The sequence below is a fragment of the Dermacentor albipictus genome, chromosome 5 (assembly GCF_038994185.2).
Source record: "Dermacentor albipictus isolate Rhodes 1998 colony chromosome 5, USDA_Dalb.pri_finalv2, whole genome shotgun sequence".
Taxonomy (NCBI): Eukaryota; Metazoa; Arthropoda; class Arachnida; order Ixodida; family Ixodidae; genus Dermacentor; species Dermacentor albipictus.
Genome location: NC_091825.1, coordinates 126,931,667 through 126,957,166, shown reverse-complemented (window position 1 = coordinate 126,957,166; position 25,500 = coordinate 126,931,667). Strand labels below are relative to the sequence as shown.

The 25,500-nt window shown below is 45.8% G+C and overlaps 1 protein-coding gene and 1 non-coding gene across 2 annotated transcripts in view; both read right to left on the bottom strand.

The window, feature by feature from the left end:
• Positions 1-12,992, bottom strand: part of LOC135913916 (SEC14-like protein 4) — a 52,620-nt gene extending 39,628 nt beyond the window's left edge. Inside the window, exon 1 of the mRNA XM_065446604.1 lies at positions 12,850-12,992. Within this exon, the coding sequence (XP_065302676.1) occupies positions 12,850-12,888 (39 nt within the window). The 5' untranslated portion in view covers positions 12,889-12,992. The remainder of the gene's footprint in view (positions 1-12,849) is intronic.
• A 3,185-nt stretch (positions 12,993-16,177) lies between these two features.
• TRNAK-UUU (transfer RNA lysine (anticodon UUU)) lies at positions 16,178-16,250 on the bottom strand. Its single transcript has one exon. It is a non-coding gene; the product is annotated as a tRNA-Lys (tRNA).
• Positions 16,251-25,500: the final 9,250 nt, after the last annotated feature.

Sequence of the window (25,500 nt, the reverse complement as noted above, 5' to 3'; positions counted from 1 at the left end):
CTGTTTTTCCACGGAATCCAAAGTCCAGCGCACTTCCGTTACACAACACCGGATAGTTACAGAGGAGACGGCGCGGCCTGTTCGTCAGCATCCGTATCGCGTGTCACCTATGGAGCGGGAGGCGATTAAGCGTCAAGTTCAAGAAATGCTAAATGATGACGTAATCCAGCCGTCGACAAGTCCGTGGGCATCGCCTGTCGTACTAGTAAAAAAGAAAGACAACACACTCCGCTTCTGCGTTGACTACAGACGGCTTAACCGAGTCACCAAACGCGACGTTTATCCCCTGCCACGGATCGATGACGCTTTGGACCGTCTGCGTCATGCTCAGTTCTTCACTTCGTTAGACCTAAAGTCAGGCTACTGGCAAATCGAAGTGGACGAGCGGGACCGTGAAAAAACCGCCTTCGTGACTCCCGATGGGCTGTACGAATTTAAAGTGCTGCCTTTCGGTCTCTGTTCCGCCCCTGCTACGTTCCAACGAATGATGGACACTGTACTCGTTGGACTAAAGTGGCCGACGTGTCTAGTGTACCTAGACGACGTTGTTGTGTTTTCCAGCACGTTCGATGAACATCTCGCCCGGCTACGAAGTGTTCTTACCGCAATACGCAAGGCCAACCTCACCATCAAGCCTGAAAAATGTTACTTTGGCTTCCAGGAACTCAAGTTTCTAGGCCACGTGGTCAGCGCCCAAGGAGTACGACCAGACCCAGAAAAACTCGCTGCCGTTGCCGAGTTTCCTCGTCCTAAAGACAAAAAGTCTGTTCAGCGGTTCCTGGGCCTCTGCGCTTACTACCGTCGTTTCGTTGAAGGCTTCTCAAGGATTGCTGAACCGCTCACGAGACTGACGCGACAAGATGTGCCCTTTGCGTGGACGGAAGAACAAGAGCAGGCCTTCACCGAATTGCGTAAACGCCTTCAATCCGCTCCAGTGCTGGCGCATTTTGATGCCACCGCGGCAACTGAAATACACACCGACGCCAGCAACGTAGGACTCGGGGCCATTCTGGTTCAATGGCAAGATGGCGCAGAACGTGTAATTGCGTACGCCAGTCGTAGTCTGACAAAAGCAGAAGCTAATTATTCAACGACCGAAAAAGAATGCTTAGCGGTCGTGTGGGCCATCAGCAAGTTCCGACCCTACTTATACGGCCGGCCATTTCGAGCGATCAGTGACCACCACTCGCTCTGCTGGCTTGCCAATCTACGAGACCCGTCAGGTCGCCTCGCTCGTTGGAGCCTCCGCCTCCAGGAATACGACATAACTGTTGTCTACAGATCCGGCCATAAGCATAGCGACGCTGACTGCTTGTCACGTTCTCCTATTCCCTTGACATCCTCCGACTTGGAGCTAGATTTGCCGTTTCTTGGTGTCGTCGACGTGGTGCGCATGGCTGACTATCAACGTGCAGACTCTGAGCTGCTTCCAGTCATCCGATATCTCGAGGGAGCTGACGTTGTTGTCCCACGCCCACTTTCACGAGGATTGACGTCGTACTGCCTGCGAAACGATGTCCTGTACAAGAAAAATTTCGAGAACAGCCAGGAAACGTTCCTTCTCGTCGTTCCGACGACACTGCGCGAGGAAGTTTTACAGGCCTGTCACGACGATCCCTGTGCCGGCCACTTAGGCTTCGCGAGGACATTAGCGCGCATACGGCAAAAATACTATTGGCCACACCTATTTTCATCGGTTCAGCGCTATGTGCGAACATGCCGTGACTGTCAGAGGCGTAAAGTTCCACCCGTCAAGCCTGCCGGCCTCCTCCAGCCTTTGGATCCGCCTCCGGCGCCGTTCCAGCAAGTCGGAATGGACCTTCTTGGGCCGTTCCCCACGTCCTCCTTGCAAAATAAGTGGATAATCGTGGCAACTGACTATTTAACTCGCTATGCGGAGACAAAAGCTGTGCCGCGGGGAACTGCTGCTGAAGTCGCCAGCTTCTTCGTCCACAACATCGTGCTTCGCCACGGTGCACCCGCTGTACTCATTACTGACCGCGGTGCAGCGTTTACAGCGGAGTTATTGCAACAAGTCGTCACACTGACGCACACCGACCACCGAAAGACCACAGCCTATCATCCCCAAACTAACGGCTTAACAGAGCGCCTAAACAGAACATTAGCCGACATGCTCTCCATGTACATTGATGTGGAACACAAAACATGGGATGAAATTTTGCCATACGTCACGTTTGCTTACAATACCGCTGTGCAGGAGACCACCGAGTTTACACCATTCGAGCTTGTTTACGGACGTCGCGTTACAACCCCCTTAGACGCCATGCTGCCGGTAGACCAAGGAACCATAAGGAATGACAACACTGAGGATTTCGTCGAGAAAGCCGAGGAAGCTCGCCAGCTTGCTCGGAATCGCATCCGCACCCATCAGAATGCCGACGCCTGCCGTTACAACCGGACCCGACGGAATGTCCAGTACTTACCAGGCGACCGCGTGTGGGTGTGGACGCCTATCCGGCACCGCGGGCTCTCAGAGAAATTGTTGCGCCGCTACTTCGGCCCCTACGAAGTCGTACGCCGCCTCAGTGATGTGAACTACGAGGTGGTGCCTCGAACCTCTGATCCTGGTTCGAACCGACGCCGTCCACGTGCTGAAGTCGTCCACGTAGTACGGATGAAGCCGTACTACGCACGCCAGGGCTAAGCAACCCTCACAAACCGCTTCAGCATTGTGTACATTCCTTTATGTGTTTTTTTTTGTCTTTTCATGTTGACACTCTTGCCCATAGTGCGCGCCCGCTGCCCTTGAAGCGACCGGGCCGGTCGCTTTTGAGAGGGGAGCAATGAAGCGAAATAGGTTTGCACGTGTTGACACCGGACCCTTAAGGCGAGAACGACGAAGTTCGTGGTTGCGCGCGGGCTCTCCGAGGACCAGCCATCGCTAAAGGCAGACGTTTTGTCCCAGTCTGTCGGTGCTAAACTGTTTTAGTTGCCATAGCTGGGTGACAATATATAGTCATATAATGAGAAGCCAACAAACACTGACACCAAGAGTACAACATAGGGGAAATTGCATGTGCTTAATAAATGAAATAAAGTAATGATAAATTAATGGCAATTAAAGTGGATGAAAAAACAACTTGCCGCAGGTGGGAACCGAACCCATAACCTTCGCATGTCGCGAAGGTTATGGTGTTCGCGAAGGTGTTGTGTGATATGATGAGGTGTTATGATGTCGCGAAGGTGTTCTGTGAGTGGTCAGGGAGTGGGGGCACTGGCTAGCACTCCCAGGGTTCTACTAGTACACATAAATACCCAAGAAAGTGGATGGGGAAACGCCGCCGCGGTAGCTCAATTGGTAGAGCATCGCACGCGACATGCGAAGGTTGTGGGTTCGGTTCCCACCTGCGGCAAGTTGTTTTTTCATCCACTTTAATTTCCATTAATTTATCATTACTTTATTTCATTTATTAAGCACATGCAATTTCCCCTATGTTGTACTTGGTGTCAGTGTTTGTTGGCTTCTCATTATATGACTAATAAATATCGGGTCCCTCGGTTAACCCCCTTTCTTCTCGTTTATTACATAACGAGGGTCTCGAATCCGGCAACATTGATGCCTTCAGGTAGCATATGTGGGTTTATTGACCAGTTGCCTTCACCCGAAAAGATCACGTTCTCGTGACGCCTGCGGCAAAAAAGACGTTCCACGTCCGCCGCTAAGGTCTGTGAGTGGGGGCACTGGCTAACACTCCCAGGGTTCTACTAGTACACATAAATACCCAAGAAAGTGGATGGGGAAACGCCGCCGCGGTACTCAATCGGTAGAGCATCGCACGCGACATGCGAAGGTTGTGGGTTCGGTTCCCACCTGCGGCAAGTTGTTTTTTCATCCACTTTAATTTCCATTAATTTATCATTACTTGATTTCATTTATTAAGCACATGCAATTTCCCCTATGTTGTACTTGGTGTCAGTGTTTGTTGGCTTCTCATTATATGACTAATAATTATCGGGTCCCTCCGTTAACCCCCTTTCTTCTCGTTCATATATATATATATATATATATATATATATATATATATATATATATATATATATATATATATATACGTCCCCTATGCTGTCATTAGGTTATTGGCTGCTGGCTTCCTCCGATTTGTGTGTATATATATATATATATATATATATATATATATATATATATATATATATATATATATATATATATATATATATATATATATATATATATATATATCCGCCGCTTATATATAGCTAAATGTTTTTCTGTTCTCTTCTTTTGCTTTGTTGAGCGGAAGACGTTGGACCGCATAGGCTTAACGCTTGCCTGTTTTGCAAGCATATTGCTTTTTAAGGCGAAATCCTTAAGTAGCTCGTTGCAGTGGCCTTTACCCGAAAAAAAGCAGCGTCTAGTCCAGTGAGATGATCTTCTCCCCTATTTCGCTGGGGATTTTGGTGTTTTTCCACCGAGAACTTGGCTGAAAACACCCGAATGTCCAGAGGAATAGGGGAGAAGATCGTGGTCGCCCCTTTGCCCCGCCACGTTCAGCCCGTTCACAACGCAGGTTGTCGCAAGCCAGGAGCGTTGAATATACTTAAGCAAATAAACAACGACAAGATAGAAGCAAGCTTCGTGGACGCAGCTGCATACCGAGACGGCAAGGCTTTTGCGGTTTCCGTCGTGAACACTCTGGGCAAAGTCATCAACTGGGCTTCCGTCCGGACGACTAACCCCGAGGTGGCCGAGCGAGCGGCCATTGCACTCGCCATGCAAGACGGTCGGAGAGAAAGGGTGTATAGTGATTCGAAAGTGGCCGTCAGGGCGTTCCAGAAAGGCCAGGTAGCCCGGCAGGTAATTACAATTCTGAAAAGCGCCAAACACGGCGACACCTCCATACACTCCATCCTTTGGTTCCCTGCCCACGTCGGGCTGTTGAGGGGGTTTCTCTGAACATCAACGAGTCTGCCCACGAAGCTGCGCGTAGCTTTACCGACCGCGCTGCCCTCGGATCGGGCGACTCTCTCCTCCGACACAGAGACGCTCCTATAACGCACAATGAGCTTACTAAATTCTTTTACTTAGAGAGAAGAGTTTTCCCGCCCCCTCGCTCCATGCTATGCAGGCCGCAGGCGGTCACGCTCAGACTCTTGGAAACGAACTCCTACCCAAATCCGGCGTCCCTTAAACAGCATATATCCCGAGATTTATCCGAATTTTTCTTGCGTGGCCTGTGGCGAGGTTGATACTCTGCCTCATATGCTCTGGGAGTGCGGGTCGCTGGGCCCGAATTTCACCAAGGAAGGGTGGGACGCGCTCCTGCGAAGTCCTGTCTTTGAGGACCAAATCCTGTCCGTCCAGCGCGCCCGCGATTGGGCCGCAGACTAGATCTGTGAGTCCCGTCGTGGGATTAGCCGGGTGCGCGTTTTATCGCGTTTTGCTGGACCAAATAAAAGTTTATTCATTCACTCACTCACAAAAAATATGATCAGGAATAGCTCATACCCCCGTAAGCAAACAAAGATGCAATGGCTGAATATGAATGAGGAAACGAAAGAAGGAAATCACGAAAAAAAGAAAGAAAGAAAGAAAGAAAGAAAGAAAGAACCTTTAAGTACTGTGTTAGGTGCTCACACGCGTCGTTGAGGGTGTAGACCTAAAGCGCCACACGTTCACTTGACACTGCGGCTCGTTATGTCTTGCAAGAAGCCTGACCTCTCCGATCGTACAACTTAATGCACTACCACGTGTGCAGCAAGCTTTTGCCTTTATGTGTTACAGAAGTGTAACACGCTGCCGATCTTCTTTGTTTTTTTAGCTTTGAGGACATCCCAAGATGTGCATACCAAGATGTGCATGCTCGAAGGACTAAGTTGGCTAAGTTGATCTAAGTTGGTCTTATAAAAAACAATTACATTTATTACTCAGGGGTCAAGGGAACGTAATTATCATCACCACCAACATCGTCGTCGTCATTATTGATAATAGTACTACTATTATTGTTGTTCTTGTTGAAGCGGAGGCGGAAATCCCACTCTGGCTTATGCGCGGGGCTCTTTGCGCAGTAAAGGACCAGCTTGTCTTTCTTCATACTGGGTCCATTTTTCTCGCTCAGAGTGATAGCGGCATGCCGCTGCTATCAGCAACGTATCAAGACCGACACGCGTGTTGTACGATGCAGGGTCAGCTGAACGAGACCTTGTCACAAGAGAGGCGTGTCTGGGCAGACCGGACCGCTTCCACAATCACGCCCAGTAGAAGAAGCGCCGGAGAATCGGGGTCGTGCGGCAGTTGCTATCTTTCCTCGCAATGCAGCGCTGCCGGCCTTCGTCTCCCGCCAGGGGGACAGGCGGAGATACGGCACCTCCGGTGACATCTCTGGCGATTGCACGTCAACATAGAAACACTGCGAGTGTTCTGTGTTGCCAAAACACTCGCGCGAAGAGACCCTGCAAGATGGCAGTTCGGGGGCGGCCAGAGCGGGGAAGAAAGAAACTGCGAAACTGCTTACACGGTAAATAGTATGTGTCTTCATGTCCACTGATACTGGATAGGAGTTGTTGCCATGGGCTGGTACGTTAGTTCGACACAGAACATTTCTCGAGCTTTACAAAGGAGCTTCATCCGCGCGTGGGAAACATAACAAAAAAAAACAATAATAATTACAAAAACTTCGTCTACTTTCGAGTTGCTGGTGAACGCTATCCAAGAATGCGCATACAAAGCTATGTACAGCGTTATGTACACAACGCTATGTAACTTTACACAACGCTATGATACATACCACACTATGCCACTGGGTACAGCGCATACAGCTATAATATACAACGCTACACGCTCGCTGCCATGTAAAGAACGGCGACTCAACGACACGCCACAATTCACAATGCGAGGCGTTGAAGTTGAGGAGTTATTGTATTAGTTGGTAATATTTTCTCCGCTTAATTGCCGTGCATAGACGGTATTTACGGTGTTGATGTGCAAAAAAGGTCTTGCGATGACTAGAAACTGTCCTGACTGTCTACGGTTCCTTTCCACCTTTATTTCGCGCAGAAACAGGTTCTGTTTTCGTAGGTGCATCGGCAATTCCCGGAGTAATTGCAACTCGTGCTACGTACTGGCGTGAGGTTATATTAGCTTCACCAATGAACGAAAAAATAAAGCAATATGCTGAGCTCCGCGATTCTGTCTCTTGCATAGTGCACAGTTTGAAAAGTAAGGCGTCATAATTTCCAAACATTCCGTATCCAATAATCCCACATACCCGTATGATTCGGTTTGGTCATCTAGTAGTGTCGAATATGGAACTTATGGATGGTGTTATTTTTTTCAGCAGGACTAGCAGTGAGGCTCCAAGTTTACCTAAGTAGCAGTATAGCCGAAAATGACGCACTTTTTTTATAAAACCTGTGTACCACTTCGTGCTTTTATCCTACCTGGGTACCGCAGTATACCTGTGTTTATACTGCGAGAGTTGGAAATTCAGGAAAGCGCTTAATAAGAGAAGGAAACCAGCCAGCTCCTGAAGAACCGCCTGCACACGTGCATAATCTAGGAAACAAAATAAAAAATAGACAGCCACTTCGGTATTCTTACGTGACTTTAGTATGAAAGAATAATGACTTCTTTAATTAATTGGTTACGTCCATGATACATGCCGTCATACATTGTCACGTGCCCTTCACAATTATACCTTAATTCCCAATAATCCACCTTGCTGTAGTTTGTACCAACCTTAATCCGCCTTTATCCACATTGCTGTAATATGCACCAATCTTAATCCACCTTGATCCACCTTAATTCACACTAACCCACCTTGCTTTAATTTCTATCAACCTTAATTCACTTTTATTCACGGTAATCCTCTTTATTTCACCTTCATTCACTTTTCTCCATCTTAAGCCACCTTACTCTAACTTGTTCTATTTCTGTATTACTACTGACGTCATACAAGACGCTGATGACGTTACTGATGATTATGATTTTTGTGGCCACTAGTAGCGGACAGCGCTGGCTTTTCCGTCGCATGGGACATTTAATGCTTTCACATTAATATAGTCTGGGTATGGAGAATCGCTGCTTGTGCAATGCGCTGTGTCTCTCAACAAGCAGGCGGCTCACGTCAAAATCTGGCGAGGAGGTCGGAAGCGCACCCGAATGTTACCAAAGCGAAGCGAAGGGCGAAAGTCGGGGATGAGGAAATCCGGAGGTCCAACGGCGCAGTAAGGTTGCGAAAACTGCGACAAACACAAGCGGAAAAAACCAAAGACGCCGACAGTCTGCTTTCTTTGGCATGTTTGCGGACCGAATACAGTTGTTGTTGGAGTATGTCGCGTGTTGACACTAAGCTTTAATTATTCAAGTGTCGTCGCGAATGAATCTGATTAGGAGAGATGTCCTCCTCAAAGACTCAGCTGCCCAAGCAGGGAATGCCCGCTCCGCGTCAACAGTGTGCAATGCAATGCCACTTTCCGTCTCGATGCTTTCCTTTTGTGATGCATACTCGCTTTCTCAAGAACGCAGCTGAGGTCTAACATGGCCTTGAAATAAACGAAACAAACAATAAAGGGGTGGTAAGGCCTGTCTTCTAATTGAGGCCTCGAACAGAATACTTTCATCACAGGAATTCCAGGTGGGCGCCGGGATGGGCACGACTGGAAGCGAACAATTATTACTTGAATTATGACAGCCACGTCTCCCGTTCTATACGTGAAGCATGCGTGATTACTGAGTTGTTCGTCAGAATGACCGTGACGTGGTTCGTATTCGTTACTTATCATCGTAGATTTAAACATATAGCTAACAAATTTGGAAGCGGTGCTGACAGCTGCCGAGGCCCACGCGAACTCTCGCGGCATCAAATTTGGAATCGTTCTGAATTGTTCGATCTGCTCCCTGTGGAAAGCCCTAAGCCTAGGAAAAAAAAAGCACGGAGACGTCCGGGCGTACCCCAGCGTTGGCCGATTGTTTCGCTGCTCTTGTTGGATGAGTGAGTGGGATATGAACAGCCAGAGATGTCCCACCAAAATAAGCGCGAGTCCGTGCATAAATTGTACTTCGCGTGTCATTTTCGAAAGAACAGAAAATAACGCGTTCACCGAAACAGTGTGTGTCAGTCATTTGCTACTGTCATCAAATTTATAACGAAAGGAGCAGCGAGAAACACCATAGCCGGATTGGTCGGTAATGACGCGACTGTCACCAGACGACTTCTTCGGTGCGCCTTGACAACTGCCAACTGGCATACTCGATCATACGCTCTCAAAATGCTATTTCAGTCTCAAAATCGCTACAACTTCCTTTCGAGAATTAAGGTCTTCGAAATTTCTGCCTACAGTTCGCAATACTGCGCAACAGAACACACGTGGGCATTGAAACCGGATGCGATCGACCACAGCTCTTTCGGTGTACGGATCCTGATTGAATTGGACATTCTCCGGGTGTAATAGTGGTCGTGTGCAAAGAGGATCTATGCCAGATATACATGAAAATAATTTAAATAAAAACGCCCACAACCGGCTTTTTTTGCAAAGTGCAATACATGGCGAAATGCGCATGAGGTAAGGACCACAGCCATGAAGACAGTAATCAGCCGCACCAACATGCCCATCCAAGTCACGTTCCTGTGCCACTTCAGCCTTAAGGGACGTGCTATCTGTACAACAGCAACGTCGAATGAAAACGCAAGATTCATGGAATTTAGGCAGCGTTTCTTTTTGTGCCCATGACTACCGACGCTGGGGATGTATCCTAACAAAAACGGAACAAATAAAATGGTGTTGCTTGATCCCTAGCAATAAATATAACCTATTATTGAGAAATCCAACAAAAATAAACAACTCTGTCATTTGAAACGTCCGAGCAGACTATTTCCAGCCGGGTACATCGCTCGTAGTCGCTACGAGCGGATCCAATCAGTCACCCATTACAGCGGTCTCTTGACACATAGTCATTCGTGCTGATGTCAAGTTCTTTGTTCTGCTGGCATTCCACAGCAAATTGCGTTTTAGTTTAATCTAAAGCGCGCGTATCCCCCGGCCACTCTACTTCCTTTTTTTAGCATTCCCCGCGATATCATATAGTTGAGGGGTTTTTATATCACTGAACAGCGACGTAGAAGCTATGGAAGGTTCCGCAGCAGAGGAGTGCAGATAAGTTTCAGCCTTAATCTAAGAGAACAAGCGCTTCTTGGATTGTATTACACGTCAGAATGTGGCCTCCGGAGTCAGTAATTGAACCCGCCACCTTGTATTGCGTGTGCAGAACGCGATAAACATTGATCTATCGCAGTAAATATCGCCCCAACGTCGACACGTACGTTGAAAGAAAATATTTTCAAAACATAGCAGATACTTATGTTACGTGTGCAACCTTTTCCTTGGGACCTTCAGTCATGATAACTGCGCTTTTGTCTCGCAGAAGGGACACGCGATTAGAGTAGGAGGAGGAGGGGGAGGAGGAGGTGATGGCGGAGGATCTAAATTTGACCACGACGCGGTAATGTGCACCGATTCGCGTATTTCTTGATAGGTTCCAAGGCTGGTCTCCTCGTTAGAGACCCCGCATATAAGCTGAAACCGCCGTGAATAAAACAAGGACACAAATAAGCCAAGCAGAATCGACCGATGGCCGACGGTTGGAAAAAAAAAATGCTGGGGGAAGGTCGGCTGCCAATTATCGTAGCAAAGAGGGCGTAGAAGGAAAAAAGGTCTTGCTAAGTTTGTTTACCAACCACGTCGGCACGTGAATCAGTAGCAAAATGACGTGGGACCGAGGGTGCTGTACGATCATTATTCAGGGACGGCTACGACAAGGTGGTATGCGAAGGGGGAAATACGTCGTGCCGAAGTACGTCGCCAACGCATTGTATCAGGCGGATTGAAAAGCAATTTCACGCATTTTGACCCCAGCACGAGACTTTTTTGCCAGTGACTGACTTGTATTAGACTTCACTGAATGATAATTCTAAAGATTTCTCAAGAATGACAAGTGCTTTTTTTTCTAGTATTTATAGCAATAAGGAGTTTATGTTCGTTGCTTACCCCAGTGCAGTATATTGCCTTCCCAAAACCAGTGTACCACACAATGTATCTACATTCTTTCCTCTTGAATTTTTTCTTACCTATATGTCATTTTGCATCTCGTATGATTGCTTCTCTACTGTGACATTTTTTAATGGCATCAAGCGTTGCCTTTAATGCTAGGCAGATGCATCCGCAGTATGGTTAAAATAGGTATTCATATGTTGATAACGTGGTTTCAGTTATCTATTTGTTCTAGTCTATGTGCACATGGCTATATGGTACAAGCTCCAGCATTTTTGCAAGTTAACTGTTTCGTAATACATTTTAAATGAATATGTTCTCTTCTGTGCAGCACATTTTGTACTGTGCATGCTGTACAGCAAGAAGCGTGCATGCTTGTTTGTCATCGTCCAGGAATATGCAGTTTCTTAAGTATAACACATGCTAATAGTCGATCTAAGCCCAATGTAGGGCCAGACATAAGCCTACCTACACATTGCTGTGGGCCATTCCAATGAAAGCACTTCGGCAGTATCCTATCACGGATGTCCCAAGGTTATGCCATATGAATCTTTTGCGGCACACGCGAGACTATTTGTCCTTCAACTTAGATTTTGTCTTTGAGTTTCTTCGTAACATAATCATGTTTTATCGCATGTTCAAATTACAATCCCAAGCTATCGTGTCTTCAGCTCATGCGTACGTCGTACATTGCGAATTTTCTAAAGCAATGTAGTTTGAAAACTTCAGTTAATTCGGTAAGTCACTTGATCTTTGCGGAAGGCCTAAATGAAAGAGGAGTACGTTGCACTTCTGCACGAATGCGTGCGCACGTAACGTGTGCACAAAATGTGTGTGTTTGTGATGCGTGGGGCGGGATCGTAACATACATTATAGCAAACACCGTGCAAAAGGCCCTGACATGTCCGCAGAATGTACGCAGAATGTCCCCATGACGTCCCTCACTGACGCACAAACGATGTTCACAGTGCACGGAAAACGCAGCCAAACGGTCATATGTCAGAGACTTACGTCCGCAAGACGTATTCAACACATTCCTAGGATATCCATGTCCTGATAGTAGGTAGAGAGAGATGCAAATGAAAGAAAGGCAGGGAGGTTAACCAGAGCTAAAACCTCCGGTTTGCTACCCTGCGCTAGTGAAAGGAAAAGGGGAAGAAATATGAGAGGAAGAGGTGACAAAAATAAAAATGTGGAAAAAAATGAAAAGGGACGGAATGGGATCATTATAGCCTTTCCAATAGGCCACTGCCACGTAAAAAGTTCAACAAAGCCTTGACCGACTTTCGGTGCGACGACAGTTCATGCCTGACCGTCGATATCCATAAGAAATCCATAGGAGCTCATTGTCACTGTGATGTTAGGTTCGATACAGGACCAGATCTCATCAGCCGGCGTACAAATTTTCGTGCGACGTGCTAGGTTCTATGTAGGCCCAGATATGAGCCTACCTACAAATTGTCATGGGACTTGCTAGGTTTGAAGCCGGCCAGCTTGGCAGCAATTACCGGCCCTAGGTCGGCACCCTAATAACTGGCCGATGTAAGGCCGATGTCAATCCCCAAGAACGGACCAACCGAAATGGCCAAGCACGGGCCACACGTGTCACGCTTGGCCACCATATACTCGCCCGACATCGGGCAAAGCAAATGTTTCCCATTGGGAAAAAAAAAACACGTGCCACAAGACAAGTGGAGGACTTTTTGTTTCTGTCCTTATTTCGGCCGTGCTGTTTCGGCTTACGCTGGAGAAGAACCAGCTTTCCCTCTCCGAGATGTCATCCCAGCCCCGCATGTTGTTCCTGTCGCGCGCGACACTCACCTGCTCGAGGGCTTTGCGTTCCTGCGCGTCGCTAGCCATTCCGGGAACGTGTTCAATGTGCCGCCGCCACTGCTGCTGCTGCTGTCACCGGAGCGAGGTGTGCGCGACGCGACTTAACGGGGTTGATGCCACCACTGCCGCGCTCACAGCAGAGGTCGAGCGCTCGCGTACTCTCAAAGCGCGACTCTCGACCGAATTTGGAAGCGAGCGCCGCTCGTCGACCGGTTCGGGAACGAAGCCTGTCGCGGGCGAACTGATCCAAGGATGCGCGAGCTCTGTTCGTATGCCCTCTGTTGGCTTATTTCAATGCATGTGCGCGTCATTAATGCCACTCAGGAGGACATTCGGCGGGCACCAAGGAGATCACTGGGGGGGGGGGGGAGGGGGGGGGAAGAATAGGCTACGTGAACCAGCTGCTGGCTCGAAACTTTCGGCTACGATCGAGTGACTTGCATCACTGACGACTGGAAATCGTCAACGACATTGACTTGTTTTGAGACTTCGCTTTTATTATAATGTCTTCGTTATCTCCGCAGGAAAAAAACTGTAGGAGGAAGACATGGACTTTTCTAATGGAGGATGATCGTAACCTCAATCGTGACGTCCTTGAACGGCGTCATTGCCTTTTATCTGAACAGGCTTCCCTTGTTTTGGCCGTCTTGTTCAGTCGGTGGAGCAGTTTAACAAATGGGATGAGAGTGGGAGGTCTCTGTGTAACGACAGTGTCTCGTCTTCTGCCAGCTGGTGCTTGGCGAGGCTCATGTTTATAGCACGAGCAAACGAACACAGAATACTACAGTGACAGGCCACGCTTTCTTTTGTGTTTTTTGTGTTCGCGTCTCTGTGGTGTCTGCCGTGTTATTGAGCTGCGAACATGGGTCTTCCTATATTAGTGTGTCTGCCTAGAGAGAAAGAGCGAGTTAAAATTAAGATAGGAAGGCAGGGAGGTTAACCACGAAAGCGTCCGCTTGGCTACCCTACACATGAAAAGGGTAGGAGAAAACAAAAAGATGAGAGAGACGGAAATCGACAGTACCGTGAACACATGCGTGCGCAAATAAAATACCATGTGGATATATCGTCATGCGGATAACACAGGCCCTTTGACCTGGAAATAATTTTTAATAGCCTTGTTTCCAAATGGACGGAGACAAGGCTGCATATACTGAACCCGTGCTACAGCGCCGAACTCAAGCCGGGCTTCCTCGTCGCGAGACTTCCCCGTGTAAGTTGTGACTTGAAGTTAATTACGTTTTCAAAAACCCACTCCGCGTTCTTCGAGATGGTTGAGAGGGCTCCGAGACTATCGACCATCTTACGTGTGAGTGGCCTCAGTTTGGTGAACAATTTCACTCCTATGTATTAGAACAAGGATGACTAGGATGACAATAGGATGACTGATGAATAGGATGATGTCTGTACACCAGATGAAAGACTGCCTAAAATGCTATGTACAATGCATGCACTAGTGGGGCGTATAATCAATCAATCAATCAATCAATCAATCAATCAATCAATCAATCAATCAATCAATCAATCAATCAATCAATCAATCAATCAATCAATCAATCAATCAATCAATCAATCAATCAATCAATCAATTGATTAAGACATACAGACAGACAGACCACAAAGCAAACAAGCAAGCAAACAAACTCAGCGTTCTTCTATCGAAAAATGGGAAAATGAACCAGTGCAGCCTCGTGCAAATGACCTCCCATTTGCAGCTGTGCTTGTATGCTGTCTAATCAGAGTGTTGTCGATGCCTTGTTTTTCTACCTATGATATTGACATTTATTTCCTAAACGTCGATCAGCGATGCTAGTCTGACTGTCTAGAAATTAGTGACCGAAACGAGAAGGATCCATCCATCTATGAGCGTTCGGCCAATCAGGCCAAGGACTTTTTTGAATCAGGCCACCGTTCATGTTATCAAAGAAATTCCGTTCCGCCGACTCTGTAGCTGCACCATTTCTATCAACTTTTTTTTTCTGCTTCCGGCAGCGGAAGCGCACTGTTTCCACACTTCGCCTACGATACGTGTAGCTTTATGAAGCATACCTACCGCCAGATATTCAAATGACTGTCGGCTTTCCCGTGTCTTATGACGCGCGGTAAGATGGACATAGCGTAACGTTTACATGTAGCCTACAATGCTTGCTATCATTGGCACATACGGCAGGGCATAACTCTTCGCTCACCTTGTTCCGTGCGTAAATCCATCTCCGACATGAGGCTTTCGGCGACGCGAAAGCACGTGTATCGTGCGCTAAGCCACCGTCGAGGAAAACACTAAAACATTCCTTGGCGTCGTGCCAATCACTGGTGTTAATGCACTCGTCCGTGAGAGAACGTCCTTCGGAGAATGCAATCGCGTCTGGAGACCGCAGATGCCCGTTGCGGGGATTCAACTTTCAAAACAAAGCGCAGACCCCACGTGTATCGTTTCCCTCTGCGTCGGCGCGTTGGAAGGATGCAGGGTTAGTGTTATAGGCGGAAAGTTCTCATTTTTTTTCGGAGGGGGCTGAGGCCCGACCAGCTTTCCGACAACTATATATATATATATATATATATATATATATATATATATATATATATATATATATATATAAGGAAAGAACAGACATTAGATTGAATCTCATCTCGAATCCACGCATCCCCTTAATTCAATATCTGACACTAAAACTTTGGGTCTGACTCCTTTGCTTTATTTAGCGTAACAATCGATTTGGACGAAACTTGAATTACTCTAGTGCGTGATAATTCATTCAATCACCGTTGAGCAATGTGTACGTTACCGCCATTTCCCATTGCAGGGAGGCTCGAACCACGCGCTGCAATTGGCGTATGTTTTGAACATTTCGCTTGAGAGGATGATGTGAATGGGTAATCACTATTCTTTGTTAAACGTTTATATAAATACGATCTTGCGGATCTCCAAGTTACCACGAGCGCCGGCACGTAGAGGAATAACTCAAAAGGAAAACGTTCAATTATTTTAATTCACATCGTGACTATTTTGTCAGCGAAGGCAGATGGAGTCAAAATTTTAGTGCTATTATATAGAGCTCCTTTGAAGAACATAAAAAGTTTTTAAACATCGCGCCGTTGACACATATCCTGCCCAGTATGCGTTCGAAGCTGTCTTGATCGCTTTTCATGCCCATGCATAACCCAGCTCCTGCATATTTCACGAGGACACACATCGAACATTCTCATCGAACGCCTTGCCGGCCCGGTATTGTATGAAATCCTGTCCTTCATCTAGCAAACATACACAAATAATCATAATAATAATAAAAAAGAAACATTTGAAAAAAAAAACACGCGCCAGAGCAGGGGCTCGAACCCTGGACCGTTAGGTTAAAAGCCTAACGCTCTACCGACTGAGCTACCCGGGCCGCTGGGACTTCGGTCCCTTATTCAACAAGTAATTAAAAATTTGGAAAATATAAACACGTGAGACAATAATCGAGTAATCAATGTGTATGTACATAATTTCGGCAGGAATTCCAGTTGTGCGTCGGTTTTCTCATCACCACGACCTATGACCTCGCACGAGAGGTACGGATGGAACGCGAGCGTTGACTGTCTCTTTTACAACCGACCGCTTCACCGTACGGCGACTTCACCACCAGTTAGTTCATATATTTACAGCTGCTGCTATAGCACACAAAAAGGAACCGGCTTGTTTGTAGCTTTAGATATGGCGCGGGAGGCTTGCCGTATTGTCTATGATGTTCTTTCAGCGGGAAGCTGTGCCATGTGGGATATATATATATATATATATATATATATATATATATATATATATATATATATATATATATATATACACGCACGCACGCACGCATACACACACACACACACACACACACACACACACACACACACACACACACACACACACACACACACACACACACACACACACACACACACACACACGCACGCAACCCTGGAACTTTCAAGATGGGGTAAGCGTCACTATGATATCCCCACGCCACTGCGACTCCTCATTAGTGTTCAAGGGCATTTTCAATCCAGCATAATGCGCGTCACGACGTCTCTAGAATTATATACAGGAAATTTCCGGATACGGCACATCGCAACACAAACAAATATTACTTCAAAAGCGTGGTCTTCTTGAAAGATTGTCCTCTATATAATTTCGTTGTATACAGCGTGATGGTGGGTTCACAAAGCAATTAAGCATAAAACAACGATGATAGGTCGATAACGTACTGCCCATATAAATGTACTATGCACGAATGCCAGCGCGACAAAAATCGTGCAGGGAGAGAGGAAACAAAAACAAATAAAAGGCAAGTAGATTAACCAGAAAAAGAAGGGTTTGCCACCCTGCACGAGGAAAAAGTGAACAAGCATTTAAAGGATAAAAAGGGAGAAAGGGGAGTATCGAAAGGTAAATCGGTGCATAAAATTGCGGTGATACACGTCTCTATAATAGAGCTTATGTCCCAGGCCTACAGATTCTTTAAAGGAAGTCAGAGGAAATGCAATGATCATGTTTTAATGTGACACATAGTTTGCCTTCTGCCACACACTTTGAGGGAGGTGATAGATTCCTATCTCGCATCGCTTCGGGTCTCTTCACAATGAAAAATTATGTGGATGCCACACAGTGTGATAACCGGAAGAAGCGAAGTCCTCAACGGATGTCATAGGGTGTGTACAACGAGGAGGTGTTCGAAGCCATCCGCATGAAATTTGTGCCTGTGTATGTGAACGCTTCCAAAGTCAAAACTAAGGCCATCGCTATTTGCAAAAGAAATTCCCTTGAATGTCTCGAACGGAAACATGAACCGCAGATAAGGACAATACCTTATTTCTATCACTGTTAAGACCAGCGAGGAAGCGGTACTGTTTAGTTGCATAATGAGCGAGCGTAACACTTTTTACTTGTACAGCAGTCCCTCTTAGAAGTTTCTGATATTCTCGAGGATAATAATTCCCTGCATGCAATTGATTTTATCAAAAGAAACCAATCCATATGGTCTACTTTCTTCATCGATCTGGGAGACCTCCCCACCTCTCTCTATTTCTTTCTCTCTATTTCTCTCTCTCTCTCTGATTTTTTTTTTTACTCTCCATATGGAACTCTTCAGCAATGCACGACTGCATTGAATGTAACGGGGACGTGCGCTTCGAAAATGCGTCATATATTTCAACAAGTAACTTCTCATTCCTGTTCGAACTTTATTTAATATCAACGTACGTCTCTGTCGAAGTGAAAAACATTAGGGAGTTTTAGAATAGGGGCCCCAATATTTTGGGGCCCCAAAGAGCTTTGCGGGTGTTAGCGTTGGGGCACGCAGGAGTGAAGAGTTTTAGAATAGGGCTTTGCGTTTGCGGATAGCGTCTTGCGCTGACAGCGCCACTACGGCGTCTAAGAAAAACGATTAAAAATAATTCAATAAAATATTCCATTTTATGATATGAATAGTAATTTTTGACTTCCGTGTATTCGCGTTTAATTACAATTTAGAGGTTATTCTTCAAGCAGCAAACAATTAGTTGTGCTTAGTTTTGAACAACAAAACCAACTTTACGTGCCTTCACCAGCCAAGCTTAGCCGTGTTAGGCCCACGAGCCATAATATGCACACTCGAATTCGGAATCAGCGGCGTCTAATGAATCAATCTTCATAACATACGCTTGTTGAGAGAAAGCGATAACTGCAGTCACTTCTCCTAGCTTGCGAACTTCACGCATTACCGCGAATCGAACCGAGTTTGGTGCTAGGTGAGCCGTCGCTTCGATGGGTGCCGCCATGTTTGATGACGCAAAGCTTTTGGGAACGCTATTTGAGCTCCCGCTAAATCGGTGAAATAGCGTTCCCAACGCAAACCCCAAACGCAGTTTGCGTCTCGCGCATGCGCAGTGGCTTCGACGCTATATCTTTGGGGCCCCAAAACCTTTGGGGCCCCTTTTCTAAAACTCTCTATTAACTTGCATATTATGGGATCTTACGTGCCAAAACCACTATCTCATTATGAAGCACGCCGTAGTGGGGGACTCCGGAAATTTGGACCACCTAGGGTTCTTTAACGTGCACCTAAACCAAGAAAAAGAAATGGGCATAGGCAGGGCATGTAATGAGGAGGGAAGATAACCGGTGGCCATTAAGGGTTACGGACTGGATTCCGAGAGAATGGAAGCGTAGCAGGGGGCGGCGGAAAGTTAGGTGCGCGGAGGAGATAAAGAAGTTGGCAGCGATAGCATGGCCATAACAACGACAACAACGAGATTCCTCTCGCAGTTCTTATGTGCGTTTATGACTGTTTTTTTATTTATGCTCGAGAAAGAAGGTATTATTTCAGACTGGAACGCAGCGCAATCCGCTTAAGCCATTCTTACGCAGCTTGGGGAAGGCCCTCGCCGTCACGCATATATTACCCAAGCACAGTTTCTTTTATAGTTTGAAGTTCTTATTTTCAGTTTTCAGAAGGACATGTTTACTGGTCGTATTTACCGCTTACGCGAAGAAACCATTGCCGTACCTTTCCGCCCATTCTGAGACGGTGAAGAGGGTCATTGCGGCGTCGCGTTTGGAGTCTACCGTGACCAAATCATGTAGCATTTTGGTAGAGAAAAGTTTCAGCACCCAGGTCTCTAAGTTACTAGCGCTGGTTATCTGGTCTCTTTCTTTTTTTGGTAACCATTGTTTCTTTTTCGCTTCTTGTAGACTCCCGGCTGCCGTGCGTAGCAAGGACTGGTTATTACTGCGCCACCAATTATCTGCGGCAATGAGGGGTTCGCTGCTCTGAGCTTATCACCGGCGACAATCAGATCACTGGAGGAGCGAGTAACCCTTAGAAGAGCGTTATGGATTCTCATCAGACGCAGAAAGATTTAAAGCTAGTACCCATCAGAAAATTAGTGTCTCCTAAGATCTCTCGTAAGAGGTGAACGGTGAAAGCCTCTTCTTCCTCCTCCTATCATTTGCCTCTTTCTCTTTGCCTCTTCTCTTTCTCTTGTTTCTTTTAGTTATTACTGCTCACTACTGAGCATTTTAGTCATTTGTAATCAATTGTAGTCATTACAAGCCGTTTTTAGACATGTTGTTCATATCATAGTCATTAGTTGTCATTGCAAGTCATTTCATTCATTTTAGTCATTACTGGTCATTACTAAGCATTTTTAGTCATTTCTAATGTCGTTAAGCATATTGGTCATTTCGTAGTCATTACTAGTCATTAAAAGTCAGTGCAGTCATTATTAGTGATTACTGCTTACTACTACGCATATTTAGTCATTTGTAGTGAATTGTAGTCATTATAAGTTGTTGTTAGACATATTGGTCATTTCGCAGTCATTATTAGTCATTACAAGTCATTTGAAGTCATTTCAGTGATTATTAGTAATTGCTGGTCATTAATAAGAATTTTAGTCATTTCTAATCAATTGTAGTCGTTACAAGTTGTCGCTAGATACATTGATCATTTCGTAGTAATTACTAGTCATTATAAGTAATCTCAGTCATTATTAGTCATTACTGCTCACTAGTAAGCATTTTTAGTCATTTGTAATCAATTGTGGTCATTATAAGCCGTCGTTAGACATACTGGTCATTTCATAGTCATTAGTAGCCATTGCAAGTCATTAGTAGTTATTTTAGTCATTACTACTGATTACTGGACATTTCTAGTAATTTCTAATAAATTATGGTCATTAGAAGCCGTTGTTAGACATATTGGTCATTTCGGAGTCATTAGTAGTCATTAGTAGTCATGACTGGTCATTATTTACCTCTACCAATCTCTATTATAACGTTATCGCTCACTAACTTTCACTATCACTCATCTTTCATTCTTTAGTCTCTCTTTAATCTGCCTTCATTTGGCGTAATGACACTTCGGCGAACACTCAGGCGGTCAGGTCTGCTGACACAAACTTCCCCATAAGCCTAGAAAGGCTTTCGCCTTAAAAAAGGGTTGCGCTCTTCCAGTGCATCTCGGCACAGGTCCCTGCATTGATATGTAGAAACCAGTAGTAGTTCCAGGGTCCCTGGTAATGTCTTCACCAATTACCAGCTTCATTTGCACCACATAAAAACACAGTCAAGTGTTCGACGAAAACTCGTCTGGCGAGGAAACGTACTGGTGCCAAAAAACGTGCACTCACCAAGAATAAAAAATAAATAGCAAAAGAACATAAATAGCCGCGCGCCCATACTTATATCTTCATTGTGGTCATGGGACCTGTACGGGTACTGAAATGTCTGTTCTTTATTTTTCTTTTATTCTTGGAGAGTGCATGTTTTTTGACACCTACATACAAACATGCGCGGGAAACTTATAAATAAACATGTTCATTAGTGACAATCATTTAGCGAACTGATTGGTGGCTTTTGCACATCTTGATGCCCACCAGTGCTATGAACTTTGGCTGGCAAAATATGACGTCGTTCCTGAAAACACTGGTGCGCTGATATGTGAGAAATACGTTATATCTTTCACGTGCGGTGCTCGCGACACGGTTGGATGCGTTTTTTCATGTGGTCACGTAGAAATGAAGGCGTTTATCCGTCCATATAGAAGATCACAGATGGAGGGAGGGAGGGAGGGAAAGGCGGAAGGAATAAGTAGCAGAGAGGTTAACTAGACTTTTTATTGGTATGAATAAATAGGGAGACGTTGGCAACGAAATATGGGACCCGCTACTTATATGCATACGGTACACATAAATACAGCGTGCATTCGTGCAACGAATGTTTTCAGCCGGCGAGATTTTACGTTTCTCTGCAATATATGTGACCTTCAAAATATTTCTGAGCGTTCTTGTTGACTATTTGTTAGCCATAGTCCCAACAGCTTCTTTGGGCTCATTGGCCTTCAATCGAGTCTCGTAAGTTTTGACGTCAATCAGCTTCTTGGCTCAAAGTGTCTATTTTCTACCCTAAGCGTGGTAGAGGTAAGAGAGCAGTGAAATGGAGCGACAGAGAGAATACAGGACACAGACATACCGAATACACGTGCACTAACTCGAGTGTAAACAGACACGCACGGCCTGTTTACACTCGAGCACTCAAGTCTTTTGTCTTAAGGTACTGGGGAAGCGCTCGTGTGGCTTTTTGGGCAGAGGAGAGGCGACACCAGGATACCAGGATGTATGGAATCTAAACGAAACAAAATAGTTATGATCAGTTTCAAAATAATTTTCCGGAATCTATGTTACCTTGTATCCGCTTGCTTCAACATACGCCGTGACGGGAAGATATAAACAAGCACAAAATTGAAGGGGGCTAGGAAGGACACAGGACAAGGGCTCAGTTACTACTGGTTACAATAAACACCAGCTGTAAGGGATCATCTGTCCTGCGTCCTTCCTAGTACGTGTCAGTTTCGTGCTCGTTTATATCTTTCTAGCATGTAACAAATAATCGTACAACAAGGTGCATTGCTAACGAAATACATCATGACATGCATACCATTTATTGGTTGGCAAAATGTTTTTTTTTATTTCGAAGTGCAGACACGATTACTCCTTGTATTTCACAAAGGGCACAGAAACAGCCGCCTGATACCGACGACTCACCTCGGCACGTGTTCGCGGCTATCCAAGGTCAACCTAAGGTCACGCGTCGTCGAAAGGCTTTCCAAAACCAAAACACTCGCAATCTGCAACATCGACTGACTCTGTTCAGGCCCGCCGCCACTGAATGGCATTGGCCGCCGCGATGGCAGCACTTATGAGTGAAGCTGAACTGATATAAATATTCGGGATTCCTTGAAAGCTTGGTAATCAGGAGAACGCTTGAAGATTTCACTACCAGCACGCAGAGAAGGTCGACCCAGTTCATTCAAAGTTTCACCGTGAAAGTCTGTTTATCTAGCTGTGCGAATGGTTTCAGAATCACCCGCAGGCTCCTCATAGCCCCGAACGCGACCTTCAGGGCCGCTGAGAGAGAAGCCCACTCGCCTGGCATCAGGGTCAGTATTCGCGTATGTCGTCTGCTATAGTCGAGGCGGCGTACACCTGTCCCCCGCAGTTTTCCCGTCTGTTCGCTGTAGTTCTCTGTGATAGTGCACTATTGACGGACCTTTCAAATAGCTTTTATTCGGCTGATTTTATCTGTAAATATATCGAAAAAATGGCTCAACAATCTATTTGTCGACGGCAACGTTTACAGTGCAGGCAGATTGAGCTCGGTCCAGCGCGTTTCGAAATTGTTCGACTCGATGCCTAATTACGCAGCAATAAGCATTCCCGTTGTATATACGTATGTGCGCCTGCGGTTGAGTATTCAATATTCGATTCGATATTCTATTCTTACTATCCGTATTCGATTCATATCCGAAAATTTTGGTACTCGCCCACCCCTACGTTTTACGGATTATTGTATGCGTACATTTTACCGGGTTTGATGGAAGCTTCGCATCCTGTATCCTTCTTATATGCGCACACACACACACACACACACACACACACACACACACACACACACACACACACACACACACACACACACACAGGGAGAGAGAGAGAGAAAGAGAGAGAGAGAGAACTTACCTACTCGGATCCGGCCGCTGGGGCAGCGCACCGGATCTTGGGAAGATGAAATCGGAGAGGAGGAAAGCCCGGGCGTGGGGGAGAGTGTCGCTACATTTTAGAGTATAGTTTTGCAGGAGCAAAACTGGTGACGACATCTGGTGGCGCAATATCTAACCAGAGATGCCGCAAAACTGATCGTGCAACTTATAAATTCTACCTGTCTGCTCGTGTAAAGCGTTGGTAACATAACCGTTCACGTGCAGTACTTTTACGATAATTCCTTTCGACAATAACACTGGCCAACACTGGCACGAGAGAAAAGAAAGCAGAGAAAGCGATAAATGACGTGTATTTGCAGTTTCTGTGCGCACCGATAGAGAGCGCGCGTTCTTTCGTCATAGTAAGAGGTGATTGGAGCATTCGTGAAATAAAAGTAGAGAAATGACAAAAAACGGAGAGACACAAAAGCACAGTTCGCCATAGGGGATCAGAAATTTGGTTGTAGGAGTTCATAGTGTTTTTTCTTTCTTTTTTTTTCTTGTTTAACCTAGGCAGGACATTAGGCAGTATAATAGCAAGAGCTTGGTGGCGCAACCCCCCGCCCCGTTCCAAAGGGGACGCTCATAACATCCATCCGTCCATGGCGCGAGCCATAGAAAGGCAGTTGTTGCAAATGACGGCAGACTCCGTGCCATAGCCCTGAAAACTTAATCCCTATTCTTCAGTACGAATTTTGTACTGTACTATTTCTTTCTATTCTGATTTCTTTCGAATTTCGTTCCCAATTGTCTCAGTGATATATAATTAATTCTATTTATTCCAGACACTCCAGTAACTCAACTTGCAAATAAACTTATGCTCTGATATTATATCTATAATGAAAGCCATGAATTTTGTATTGTACTGCTTTTTATTTTTTATTATTTTCTGACTTATTTTCAATTTGGTCTCCGGTCGTCGCAGTGATTTCTAGTTAATTCTAATTAATTCTAATTATTTCAGGCACTCCAGTAACTCAACGTGTGACCAAACTTATGTTCTGATGTCATATCTGTGATGAAACCCATGAATTTTGTACTGTAATATTGTTTAATATTTTTTCTGCTTTATCTTGAATTTCATCCCCGGTCGTTTCAGTAATATCTATTTAATTCTAATTATTCCAGACACTTCAGTAACTGAACTGGTAACTAAACTTATTTATTAAAATTATGGGGTTTTACATGCCAGAGAGAGAGAGAGAGAGAGAGGAAAGGGGAAAGGCAGGGAGGTTAACCAGAGAAAAAAAAATCCGGTTGGCTACCCTACGCTGGGGAGAGAGGGGAGGGGGAGGTAAAGTGGAAACAAAGTAGAGATAAGGAAAGGAAGGAGCATAGACACACAATCACAATCGGTCACTGTCACCGAACACTGTCATCGCACAGCACACTGACACTTGTAGCAACATTAACATCTGTTCAGGCTACAGTCGCCTGTCGAGTTCTGTCGCCCTCAAGAACCGCAACAGTGCCCTCGTCGCCCTCTGCTGCGATGGCTTATGATGGCGGTATCTGAAAATGAGTTCCTCTGTGAGAGGTCTGTGGTCAAAACGCGGAGTCATAGGGTCATCACTGCGGAGTCATAGGGAACGAACACGCTGATAACGCTGCTCGGTCGGCTCTTCAAGGGGACGAAGAGGAGCCGATACCGTTATCAAAGACCGATGCCGCTCGAAAACTTCGAATGATCAGCCGTCACATCACGTTATCCTTGTGGAACGCTGGAAGTTTTCACAACTACCGACTCCACCAGCTTGACTCCTCCCTACGCCTTTGTATTCCAGCTGGGCTCTGTCGTCGCGAAGCTACCCTGCTTTGTCGCCTATGGCTAGGGGTGGCTTTCACCAAGTCTTTCGCTTACCGAACTGGATGGGCCGACGACGCCTCGTGTGAGGACTGTGGTAACGAAGAGACTTTTCAACACCTTCTTTGTGACTGTCCTCGATATAATTTACAGAGACAATCACTTGCAACCGCGATAGCGCGTTTTACATGCCAAAACCACATTCTGATTATGAGGCACGCCGTAGTGGAGGACTTCTGAAATTTCGACCACCTGGGGTTCTTTAACGTGCACCTAAATCCGAGCACCACG